Below are 12,334 nucleotides of genomic sequence, written 5' to 3'. Positions count from 1 at the left end.
CTCTAACAGTGGATTAATAGTTAAGTGGATTTAATGATTACTTCCATTTTAAATAAATACAAATATTATTTCTATTCTTGCAACATTGTAGATTTAGGTTATACGTTTTAAACGAGTAGCTACTGTGATTACGTTTGAATGTGGTTTGATCAAGTTTGAACTAGGTTTGGATTCTTTCGAATTTGTATAAATTTTGGTGCACATATACGCAAAATTTGGCAAAGTTTGTGTTAGATTTAAGGTAGATTTGCGTAAGTTTGAATAGAGGTGGATATAGATTAAGTTCGAATAACTATAATAATAGTAACTCGAGATAAGTTTAAAGTAGATGCTCAGTTTCAAACACCCAAGAGTCTGCGAAGGCGAAGTGTTACTTCGCGGTTGTTAAAAGTAGAATCGAGACACAATGATTAGTGACGAATTATACATTTCGCAAACTGGTGATTCACTAACTCTATCTTGGCTAGAACAAGATAGTTGGCCACAGTATTCTCGTACATTCCACGTAAACAATTTTCTTAAATCCTTAAGATTTCGCTTTCTTCCTGTTTGTTCGCTGCAACAATGTCATATTAAAATACTTGAAATTCCTAGAATAAATACTTTAATCTAGTATATTCCAAAAAATAGAAATCTTCAAATTTTCTCAGAATACCTTTAAAAAATTGTCTCGGTGTCAATTAACGAAATCAAAATTATTATTATTTAATTCGTCAAAAATCTAGGAATCCAGAAATTCGATGTAATAGTTGCGATAAAAAAAAGGACAGAATCGTGGAAACACTTTGCAGGGCGACAAGAAATCTGGTACAGCTCACGGGAGTTAATTATTGGAAGATTTACGACGCAGTTTCCGGTAGCCGGTTGCCTATCAATCACAGTGAAATATGCGACCCATTCGCCATCGAATTTTGGCTGATCGAATTTATCGTGCTGGAGAATTTATGTAAGAAATTTTGCTGCAATGTGCCACTGAACTGTTACTGTAATTTCCATAATATCCATCATTTTATACGTCTCGGTACTTCCTTGAAAAGAAAAAGATAACACATTATTTGCTGAGATAATTGTCATCAAAGAAAGCTCTAATTCTTATGTTTACGCGCTTACTCGTACGTAGTTAAATATAGAGATTCATTATTCACTAGAAACCACTCTGCCAATATTACTTGGATAATCTTCAATTCCATTTTCCAATGACACAGTCAGCATCCTAATTTTGATGCAATTTCGCACACTTTGTTGCGGCCGCCACACGTCGAACATCTAGCTTAATTACCTGCCATTGTTGATCAGCTTTTGCGATGTAACGTTCGCCGAATTAATCGCTCGGTTTCACCTATGAATCGTTAATTCGAATTGATGTAGCCATGTTCTATTAAATGATACTGTATTTTGGAAATATTAATTATTGATCGTTAGGACATAAAGAAGGAGCATTCAGTCTATTCTCTCACCTTTTTCGTTAGCCCAAATCTACTCCAATGTGATATTTTCGATAAGAATTCTTCCCGAACCTTTTTAATCCTAACCTAACTTAATCACATCGTGATTCCTATTTAATGAGATTCTCCAGAAAGCATCATTTAAAATCTAACTTAACCTACTTTTTCTCCCAATCTAGACCCAACCCAGAACCAATATGGCATCTTCAATGAGACTTTATCCGAAACTTTTGTAATCCGAATCTAACCTAACCTCGTCATAATCCCTGGTACAACGCAACTTTGTAAAAAGGACCATTTAAAATCCATCGTAACATACTTTTATTCCTAACCTCCATTCATGTTCAGTAATCTATCCTAGTCAAAGACACAACACAAATCTCTGTGTTAATCATTTAACGTCTAGGGTCGATTCCTCAACCGACTCACCGCTCGTTAATCGCTCATTAACGCATTCGTTAAACGTGACAAAACAGATTAGTCGGCCCTTGTCGCACGTGCGACAATTTATTTCGCGGCCGCGGATATTTCGGTGGCCAATAAAGTTTCCTCAATAATGATGATATCTGATAGGGATCCGATAATAGAAAGGCAGACTAGAAGTTAGGCAGCCGGCCCAGTTTTTCATGTAGCCGTAACAACGCGCGCGCGAACGCACGGGCTCACGCTGACAAATATTTTTCAAGGTAACCTAAGCTGAAATATACCACCTCGACTCCTCTGTATAGCCGATTTAATAATTCCCCCCTCTGGCTGCCAATTCCAAGTCCGCTCACTTGTTACATTAGAGTGACATAATGACTCGGTCGCACGCGAATCGCTCTGGACACTCTCGCGAACGCGTTACGCAAGCCGCGGTCGCGTGACGAAATAACACCGTGATCTCGGTTGTGTGGGCTTAACTTTGCTGGAAATATAGGGTTGTTTCTCGGAAATGAATTTTTTAATATTTGGAGTTAGAGTTTCAGTTTTAAGGCTATTGCAATGTTTCTAGAGCCAATCGGAATTAATATCAGTGACAGATTAGATTGAGGTTAGGTTTCTGTTACACAAACGGTCCTTATGATTTTAGAATTAAGAATATTTGGCTCCTTGGAAGATGCATTTTTAACCATGGGCTTTTGGAATTTTTCAATTTTGGAGATTACTGTAGCCATTTGTTTACTAATATTAAGCAAGTTTATATAATGATTTATCGAAATTAGAACGTAGTTTCGATTCAAAGAAATTTCGAGAAACAAAGAAACCGAGAAGTTGGCCCGCCATTTCGCCTGCTGAAATATGAATATGTCATCCGAGAGATTCGAATGTCATATGCAGTTTCTAAACGTCCTGCAAATGCCAGGAATTGCATACGCGGTGTAACATGAATTCAGGAATAATGTACCATAGTTGGCATGAAAAACGAGCGAGGCGATCCTCGTTAACCACAATCTTGCACGTCGAAAACCTCGACTACAGCAACCATTATTTTAAAGTAACTTTGAATTAATAACACGAGAGTTAAACATATCGATAAGCAATAATTCGTTATTTTTAAACATAAATATTGTACTCAAATTTTCAAACTCTAAATCGAAAAATTCCAGTTCTCAAACTTTTAATCCAGATTTCAAATTATCAAATTTTCAAATTTTCAAATTAAGGTCCAGGAAATTTTGAATTTCTAGAACCACGAATCCAAAAGTTCAAATTTTCAAGTTTGACGATCTAGAGTTTTCGCAATAACTCTGTTGTGATCAAGGAGAAATTTTCCTCCCCTGATAAAATTAAACGAACCGACAGCCAACTAATTAAAATTTCCCTCAATTTTTTTCGACAGCATCCAAAATTGTCTCGTCCTCGCATCGTTTTATTTAAACGTAGTAGCTAAATATATTGTTGGTACATTGTTTACAATCTCCTTAGATCACTACAATATTTAAATCGCACATCGCGTAACCAACCGGTGCCAAGATTTGTAAATTGGGAAATTTAGTAAGAGACGAGTTGTAGAAATTTAATACGAAATCACTCAAATTAACTCTCCGCATCTTGAAGAATACCGGTAGGAAAGGGTTTTAAATTAAATCCTGGTGCCGGATGCTACGACTATGGCTGGCGCCATATCAAAAGGCACAGTTGCTTCTCACGCCAAGTATGTAAGAAATGAGAACGACTACCTCGATCATGTCTATTCCTGAGTCCAAGTTTCCTACCCTGCTTAACTTCGTTTCATTTTATTTCATGTTCACCACCAAGAAAAAGTTACAAGTCGCGACAATCTCATTTCGAGGTTAGTTGGCCATTTTTCAATCAAACCTGTTTACCCTCTCCTGTCAACTTCGTGCATACCACTTGAAACGTTCAGGAACGCTTGAAACGTTCTCGTGTTTGTATATCGTTCCAGGAAATAAGATGAGTTTCAAAGATGAAAGATTTAAGACGGTATCTTGATATTTGAAAGTAAAATCACGCCATTTTTAGGTCCCTTTCGTTTCTTTTCTTTCAGTATGGAGGTCAGCTGAATCAGAATGCCAGGTTAATTTAATTTAGATTTCTTTTTCAAACCTGAATTATCGATTAATGAAATCAATAATTGGAAATTACTAACGTCTATGTCTATGTGTTACGTCCGAAAACATTGAAATGTACGGATGGTGCAATAAATACTACTACTGTACTACCGTCAGTAGCGCTTATCTCTTTTTTTAATTGAAAAGGTAGAATTTTTTAAAATGTACCGTTCGATGATTAATTCTTTGTTGTACAATTTATTTGGAAAAATATTTCAGTAATTATTAATTTCAGTATCTTTTTAATCAAAAAATAAGATTTTTTAAGTACAGAACAATTAAAAGATACAATTTTTGCAAACACGTCGTTTCAAGTCATTCGTCTTTATACTTTATATCAGGGAATACTTTTTATTGTTGTAATTTCAATATCAGAATATAAAATGCACATATGGTTGGTGTAGAGTCATCTACTTGCAATTACGCCTGAACTACGATATTTTTGCAACTCCGCTATCCGCCACGTAGTGCCATCTTCTTGAAACGAGTGTGAACACTTTCGTAGACCATACGATGGTAAAAATAATATTACCATTGCAATTAAATATACACTCCAATTAAATTTAATTTTATACTATTGATATTCGCCTAATGTTTTACACAAAAAGCAATATTCTTCGTCTTTTTCTATTTGTATGTAATTATAAAGATTAGATTTTTACACAAAATTTATTTTTAATGAAAAAATTAATTTACAGGAGAAAACAGTTTCCAAATTTTCTATGATGCTTGAATCTGTGACGATAATCAAGATTATAGCAAATAAAGTTGTTTACTTGTGGAAAAATACACTTCTTGCATATAACTGTAGCAATAGTAACAATAATAATATGATAAACGAGTAGAGGGGCATACTAAGATAAAATAAGACTACGTCAGCTTGTTTTATTTCTTATTTAAAACGTTGTACATCATTTTTATTTTTTTATTCTTTTTTTTTTTCTTCTTTTATTTCCTCTTCATGATTTTATAATTTAAATTTAGAAATGCAACAGATGGACTAAATGAAAGTCCTTTAAAGGTGTCTGTTATAAATACATGTGATTACATTCGCACCTAACCATGATACGATTCCTATCTTTATCCACAAGATTTATTATACTTATACACGTCAATTTGTCTGCATAATTCACCAGAATATTACATTTTCCCGCCTCCAAAATTCCAATTCAATTCCAACAGCCATCCCCCTTCAATCGATCTAAAATTAGATTCTGAATTTTAAATCAGAAGCTTTTAATTTTGAATATTCTGAAATCCTTTATTCTGGAACTTTATAATTCTAACCAAAAACTGGCCAAAAGAAATGAAATTCCCCTTCTAAGAAGAATGCTCTGCACAATTTTTAAGAACGCTGAAACCTAAAAATTCGTCTAAATGAGGGACCTCTAAATGATGGTTTTCAAATTCCTGGAATCTCCTACAACGAGATTTCAAAACCTAACCTGAGCCACAGCCAAAGAGAATTAAATTCTCCTTGCAGGGAATCCTCTATAGAATTCTGTACAACGTCAGATCTAAAAAGTTCTTTCAAACGAAATATCTGCTGCGTCAAATTTTCTGCGATCTGTATACACTAAAATTCGTAATCCTAACCTAAACCATAGTGAGGAATAATTAAATTCCATTTGCGAGGAATGCTCTGTACATTTTTATAATACAAATCGAATGCCGCGCGCGGGCTTTTTCAAATTTCAAATTTCAAATTTCGCATCCTAAGCTAAAAATTAAGTTCTAATTAATTTCTATCGCTCGAGAAGTCCTGTAAAATTAATACGAACTTCGGAAGACATCAAATCATTCTTCGTCTATCGTTTAAAAAATTAAAAACATCACGATTTTTACCTGAGAAACGAATTATGCAACAGATTTCCAAACGTTTACAGTTGGCAGTAAACAATAATTTTTCGTTCTGTAAATAACACCACTATATCCACAGAGTCTGGTGCAGCGGATACATAGATGTCGCCAATCTCGGGTGCTCATTTCATAACCGATACGTTTAATTATTCGTGATTGAATCGTTAAAGCTGTCGCTGAACGCAAAATGGTAGAGACTATCAAAGGATATTAGGAACGATGATGAAAGACGTTCCTTCGCCGCTTTTCCAGAATTGTGCGGCGTAGATTCGCGCATCTGGAATGAACGAAAATAATTTTAGACCGGCCTGTTACGTCGAAGGCCGTGGCAAACTCTCGAATCTCGCGGCAGATGTGTCTACAACCGCTATACACAATGCTAATTACAATATCACTATTTTCGTGTCGTCTCGAAATCGGAAGCCAACACGTCTCGCTGCGATTTCAATTTACTTCCACCTGTTGTTTATCGTCAGAAAATCATTTTTTTATTATTATTATTATTCTCGTAATACGTGGGTGTTTTGGGATTAAGTTGGAAATAGTTCGTCTTGGTAGCGAAGATTTGCCCGAACGAATATCGTCGTAAATTTTAGGTCTGTGATCCACCGATTCTTCTAACCTTTCAGTTTCGAAACGAAAGTTTCTAGGTATTTAGGTTCGAAAATTGTATTTACAAATTTCAAACTAGACATTTTTACGAGATCTCGAACTTTTAACTTTCTACTGGGAAACTTTCGCGATTTTTAAATCAAAGATATTTCGAATATTTCGAAATCTTCTAAATAGGAGAATTTCTCGATAGAAATCCTCGAAATTCGCGTATCTGAAATTCGAAATCTGCGATATCTCAAATCCTTATCCGAAGCTTAGTTATCCCCTAACCTCGAAATGTCTAATTTCCAATATTATTGTGTTGGCAACTAAGTGATTGCGGATCTTGTCATTAGGTGGTAATGACAATCACTTAGTTGCCAAGCCAATACAAACCACATAAATTCTTCAAAAATTCAGTTACTCGTGACGAGTTTAGCTTCTATCGAGTAGAAGCAAAGTTTTTATCGAATACGATAGCCCGAATCTAATAGTATCTGTAAAACAACGATCGTGGCTACATTTGCCAGAACAACGGATGTATGAAACCAGTTCAAACATTTGTTCTGGCTATCAGTGTACACACGCGCCAGCCATTCAGAATCGAAATGACAGCAGAGAAATTTCTTACAAATCCACCAACTACAAGATGCATCTACACTTCAACAGGTAATACGACGTTTTTAATAAATCTCGTTGTTTCTTAACAAACTCCTTTTCCATTAACAAACTCCTATTCTCATTTATTCTGACTTAACCCGAATAGAATGCAGTCGTTCGTTTATTTGCTTCTCTTTCTATTAGAAACACAAGAGTCTAGACTTTCTGTAAATCATCGTAACCTTCGAGCACCGGTGTATTTTTATTTCCAGCGTTCTAATTATACTGTGAGAATGTGGTCACGCGATTTGCCAGAATTCTCTCGTTTCTCTACTATTCTTCAAAATTCCTTCTATCTTCCCTTTGTTTCTTTTTTCGAACGTAACGTTGATCGAATTTAATCGTCGATTAAACGCACCAGTGACGACAGGGACGGATCTAGAAATGCCGGAACACGAGGCCTCTGTGATTTCTGATGTCTGAAAAATTTCTATCCTTCGTCCTTCTTTCTTCCTCTTTTTTATCTTTTATTTCGCGCGATCAACGCAACATCGATCGAATCGAATCATCGATCGAAATGAAATTGAAACGCGCCAGTGACGACATAGACAAGGACGAACGTATAGACTCGGAGAAACGAGGTCCCTGTTGTCTGAAAATTTTTATCCTTCGTCCTTCTTTCTTCCTCTTTTTTATCTTTTATTTCGCGCGATCAATGCAACATCGATCGAAATGAAATTGAAACGCGCCAGTGACGACATAGACAAGGACGAACGTATAGACTCGGAGGAACGAGGTCCCTGCTGTCTGAAAATTTTTATCCTTCGTCCTTCTTTCTTCCTCTTTTTTATCTTGTATTTTACGCGATCGATGCAACATCGATCGAAATGAAATTGAAACGCGCCAGTGACGACATAGACAAGGACGAACGTATAGACTCGAAGGAATGAGGTCCCTGCTGTCTGAAAATTTTTATCCTTCGTCCTTCTTTCTTCCTCTTTTTTATCTTTTATTTCGCGCGATCGATGCAACATCGATCGAAATGAAATTGAAACGCGCCAGTGACGACATAGACAAGGACGAACGTATAGACTCGGAGGAACGAGGTCCCAGTGAAGTTGAAGTTTCGAAAATAATCGCGATAATTCGGGAATTGGCGGTATTCAGAGACGAAAAAGACGAGGATCTGGACGTTGATGTTTCTATAAAACACTGGCAGCCGCTTTAAAAACGCTGTTAACGTCCATCCGGAACGGCCACCGTCACGTTTGTAGTATTTTTACACCAGCCTCGAGAATACTCTAGAAACCGTGGAAAATTTCGAATGACGAAACGACACGCGGCAATGACCTAATAAGGGCGAGGATAGATACAACCAATTGTTTGTTAAATAACAAATATATATTATATATATTATTTAATTACAAAATACAAAATAAATACATAATATATATATATTTATATACATGGTACATACAAAGTATAAATTTTCTTCAATCTAAACCTGTTGATATCGCGTTGATTCACTTTCCTAAGAGGATCTTGCGGGTGGCACCGATACTTTGGCCAGATTGGGTGGCACCTTTGTTGGAACCGGCCTGCAAACCGATCATCGTCTCACCGGCGCGCAATTGTTCCTCCGTGAACTCGCGTTTGCATTCGTCAGCGGGTTTAGGTCCCAGATACGGTCCTTTCCATTCTGGATGCTTGTACGTCTGTGCAGAAGATTTTATTTGTAATTTAGCGAAACTTGTCGTGGAATAATCAAAGGATCAAAGCAACGAGAAAAGCGATTATAAAGGTGAAGCTAAAATATTGTATTCTGTTACAGAAGTTAGACATTGGAACGATTGGAAATTAGAGATTGCAGATGACATGGAGTTAAACTAAATAATCCACTCGATGGCATAATTAGGCTACGCGCCTATTGAATACCACTGATCCGGTTTTTTTATTAAACTTACCGTACGACCAAGAGCAAAGAGGGTCGTCACCACCTGTGCGATGTCTTTCTTCTCCCACAAGTCGACCGTTTGGAACACGTCAACGTCGTCCACGCCATATTCTTTCAAAGCTTTCTGGAACCTGATAGTAAGAACCTTGGAAAATCTCGTTTCATCTAGCTTTATTTATACAATTCAAACTGCAGATATTTATACAAATTAGTGTTTTTATCGATATCATTCGGAAGAAAAAGGAACTTACAGCAGAGGCAAAATGCTTTGTCTATTAAACATTGCAAAGAACACTATACTTTGGATATTTTATAAGTTTTTGAGTGTACGCGTTTTTACAGCTTCAAAGATTCAAACTTATTGTAACTTTTAGGTGATTTCCAAAATAGACTTACGAGTTGATATTTTCCATCATTTTGAATTGACCACCGCTGCTGTTGATCTTGGAGACGGATCCAGGGGAGATCTTGTTCATCAGATGACACAACACCTGTCCATCCTTGATGACATCTTCGAACGCTTCACCTGGTGGGAATTTCTTGCCCAAAATCGACTCGATCCATTCTTGGGCCTCTTTTTCCTGCTCTGGGTTACGCTTTGCAGCGATCTGCAACGAGACAATCGGATGAAATCACTGTTTTCACGAACTATCGTTAAAAAATAAATCATCTTCGAGTAGGGAATTTCCTCTAAAATATATCGCCTGTATAATTGCCAAAAAGTTCCGATAAATACCGCAAGGATTTCTTTCTCGAAACTTATACAGATCACTGACGAACCATCCACGTGAAATCCTTCGAAATTTCACGGAAAAAGAATTTTCTGCAGAACACTCGTCGAATCCAAAGAATGAGCAATTTTAAACATCGAAACACCGATATCGATTACGAGATTCACAATGATTTATTTCAATCGCCAGTGAAAAACACGGATATCCGGCTCGGCCCAGTTCTGAGCTGCAAAGCTCAGCGCAACCCTTTGAAACGTAGAAGCTCGCCTGAGACAAATTCATAGACTTTTGCGTGGAACGATTTTACACATTTGCGCGGCACGGAAATTGGCAAGTTCGTACAACGCAAATCCGGAGATTTGCATCGCACGAGTCAAAGAATTTGTCTCGTACAAGTTGGAAAATTTGCATCACACGCAAGGGAAAGGGTAGCAGGGACGAGCGGAATATTCACGATGGATGGATTCACAACAGAGGTGGCAGGATGCGACTGAGCGAAATAAAGTTGCAACGATCTCGCACAAGGCAAAATGTTTCCGGATTCTTCACGAAACGAACGTTCGATGCACGAAAATCCTCGAGCTCATACCTTGGCGCGCACTTGTCGTTCGAGAGCCATTCTCGTGCTTTGCGGTGCTTGTCGAAGAGGACTGAAATGCTTGGTCCTAGAGCCGATCCCTCTTATAGTGGACGAAGATGGCGGGAACACGGCCCACGCTTTGGAGGAAACTGTCCAACACCTCGGGTGCAGACCTCGTGTGTTTCGAAAATGACGACGCCACGTACGTGTCCATGTATCTATGTTTACCAGTGTAGGAGTACATGCTTTCCGCAGTTTTCGACGATCTAATATTAGCGGCTTATTCACTTGGACGTAGAATTTCCAAAATCGCCACTGCCAAGCTGCGCCTCCACGATACACGCGATAGTTGTTCCACGTGCGACAGCATTGGAAAAATCATGCGTTCGAGTTAGGTAAATTTGATCCAGTAACTTGTATATTGTCGTTGTATTACAATGAATTAGGTGAGGTTGCAGCAAGTGATTACGCGCTGGAAGCTGCAAGGGGCAGGAGATTAGGATGGTTTTGCAACTTGTGCAAGTGGAAATGGGATTACCTACTTGTTTGTGTACTTGGTCGTGGATCGGAGTTTCTATAAATTGTAGCCTTTTCGTGCTTTCATATTTGCAGATTCGTCAGGAATTTTGGAATTTCTGTAGAATAGATTCCAGGCATTTGTATCACGTAGGCGATTAAAGGTGCTTTAGAAACTTGGAAAAGAGCTTTAGGAATTTGGAAATAGGTGAACTGTATTGCTTGCTGCTTGTGTATCTGCCTGTGAATTGGAATAAATTATAAATAACTTTGAAATTGAGAATTGGGTGAACTGAAATAAATTGTAGCTTTTTAGTAGTCTGACTTTCAGGATTGGTGTGTCATAAATTCTGAAATTATGCATACTGTATGATATTAGAAAGTGTTATAATAATTAACCAAACATAATATAACTAATTTGTTGAAAGTGCTGAAATTTTGTTGCTTGTAAAATTCTCCACTAGATTGTAATAATGTTTCTCTTATTGCTGATGTATTATTTGCTCCATTTCGGTGGGAGCACACTGTGGACTGCAGTGGGTGGTGATGGATTGAGAGGCTGACTAATTCTAGACAGTTCTCCTTCCGCTTTCTTGGTCGTATTACTTATTCACTGTGTTGCTTCCTTTCCACGATTTTAATAACTACTCGTATTAAACTTAGCTACTTGATACTATAATAACTAAATATGAAACAAACAGTTAGATTATAGTTGCCAATAGATGCAAATTTTGTAAATAAATCTAAACTTAAATTAATTTCTAAGAAAGATACTACACAGAATTTCGATTCCAAATTAAATTAAAAAACTGTTACATACCACAAATAAAAATTTCAATGTAGAATTAAATTAAAGTTGAAGCTGAGCTTTAATTTTCTTAATATTGCGCTGGAAAATAAAAGACTTCGTCATCTTTCATTTCAATAATAAAAGCCACAATTATTTCAAATTTCCTATTAACTAATTTATAAATTTGTAATTTTAACGAAAAATACGATTTTTATTTCGTTCCATATTACGTTCCTCAACTTTCATCTACAAGTCGCCATATTGTTATTCAAACGCAGTCCCTCGCTGCATTCTACGCTCCAAATATTCGACAAAAAACGGGAAAAAGGAAATTCGATTGCGCAAAGAGTATCAGAGGTTTTTTCTTTAAATAACCAGCCGTCATATGGGTCGAGTTATTATTACGTTGATCCACTTTTTGAATTCACGTGAAGAGCCAACAGATTAAGGATGAAAGCCCGCCAAAAGACGGGCAATTTAAAAATTCTTATTTAAGATGGCGCTCTTATAAAAGAATTGTTTAAAATTCAAACTTAAAAAGAAATCTTTTTAAAAAAAATAATAAACATAATGTAAGTATATAAATAGAAACAAGCTACATCATTTATCTCAAACTAACATAATTACAGAATCTTTTATATTTTATATATTTTTTAAATCATCATTTGAAATTTGAAATTATTATCTCAATAAAACAAATATATATATA

The 12,334-nt window shown here is 36.5% G+C and overlaps 1 protein-coding gene and 1 long non-coding RNA gene across 2 annotated transcripts; both read right to left on the bottom strand.

Annotated features, from left to right (window-relative positions):
- Window positions 1-469: 469 nt before the first annotated feature.
- LOC139994793 (uncharacterized) lies at window positions 470-2,542 on the bottom strand. The gene is made up of 4 exons (XR_011801748.1): window positions 1,458-2,542; window positions 1,111-1,339; window positions 656-1,028; window positions 470-556 (listed from the first exon to the last, which is right to left on the bottom strand). It is a non-coding gene; the product is annotated as an uncharacterized lncRNA (long non-coding RNA).
- Window positions 2,543-8,433: 5,891 nt separating this feature from the next.
- Window positions 8,434-10,490, bottom strand: Mp20 (muscle-specific protein 20 transgelin). The gene is made up of 4 exons (XM_072018496.1): window positions 10,329-10,490; window positions 9,405-9,616; window positions 9,019-9,139; window positions 8,434-8,769 (listed from the first exon to the last, which is right to left on the bottom strand). Exons 1-4 carry the CDS (start codon window positions 10,356-10,358, stop codon window positions 8,578-8,580), a joined length of 555 nt encoding a protein of 184 aa, XP_071874597.1. The 5' UTR covers window positions 10,359-10,490; the 3' UTR covers window positions 8,434-8,577.
- Window positions 10,491-12,334: the final 1,844 nt, after the last annotated feature.

Source organism: Bombus fervidus, chromosome 15 (assembly GCF_041682495.2).
Source record: "Bombus fervidus isolate BK054 chromosome 15, iyBomFerv1, whole genome shotgun sequence".
NCBI classification, from domain to species: Eukaryota; Metazoa; Arthropoda; class Insecta; order Hymenoptera; family Apidae; genus Bombus; species Bombus fervidus.
The sequence above is the reverse complement of the archived record's forward strand: the minus strand, read 5'-3'. Positions and strand labels throughout refer to the sequence as shown.

Bases quoted from the DNA above. Each gene is read 5' to 3' on its own strand.
- Mp20 (XM_072018496.1), bottom strand. From the start codon at position 10,358: ATGGCTCTCGAACGACAAGTGCGCGCCAAG. The intron at 9,617-10,328 runs GTATGAGCTCGA...GTCTCGTTGCAG, and splicing joins AACGACAAGTGCGCGCCAAG to ATCGCTGCAAAGCGTAACCC. The intron at 9,140-9,404 runs GTAAGTCTATTT...TCTTACTATCAG, and splicing joins ATGATGGAAAATATCAACTC to GTTCCAGAAAGCTTTGAAAG.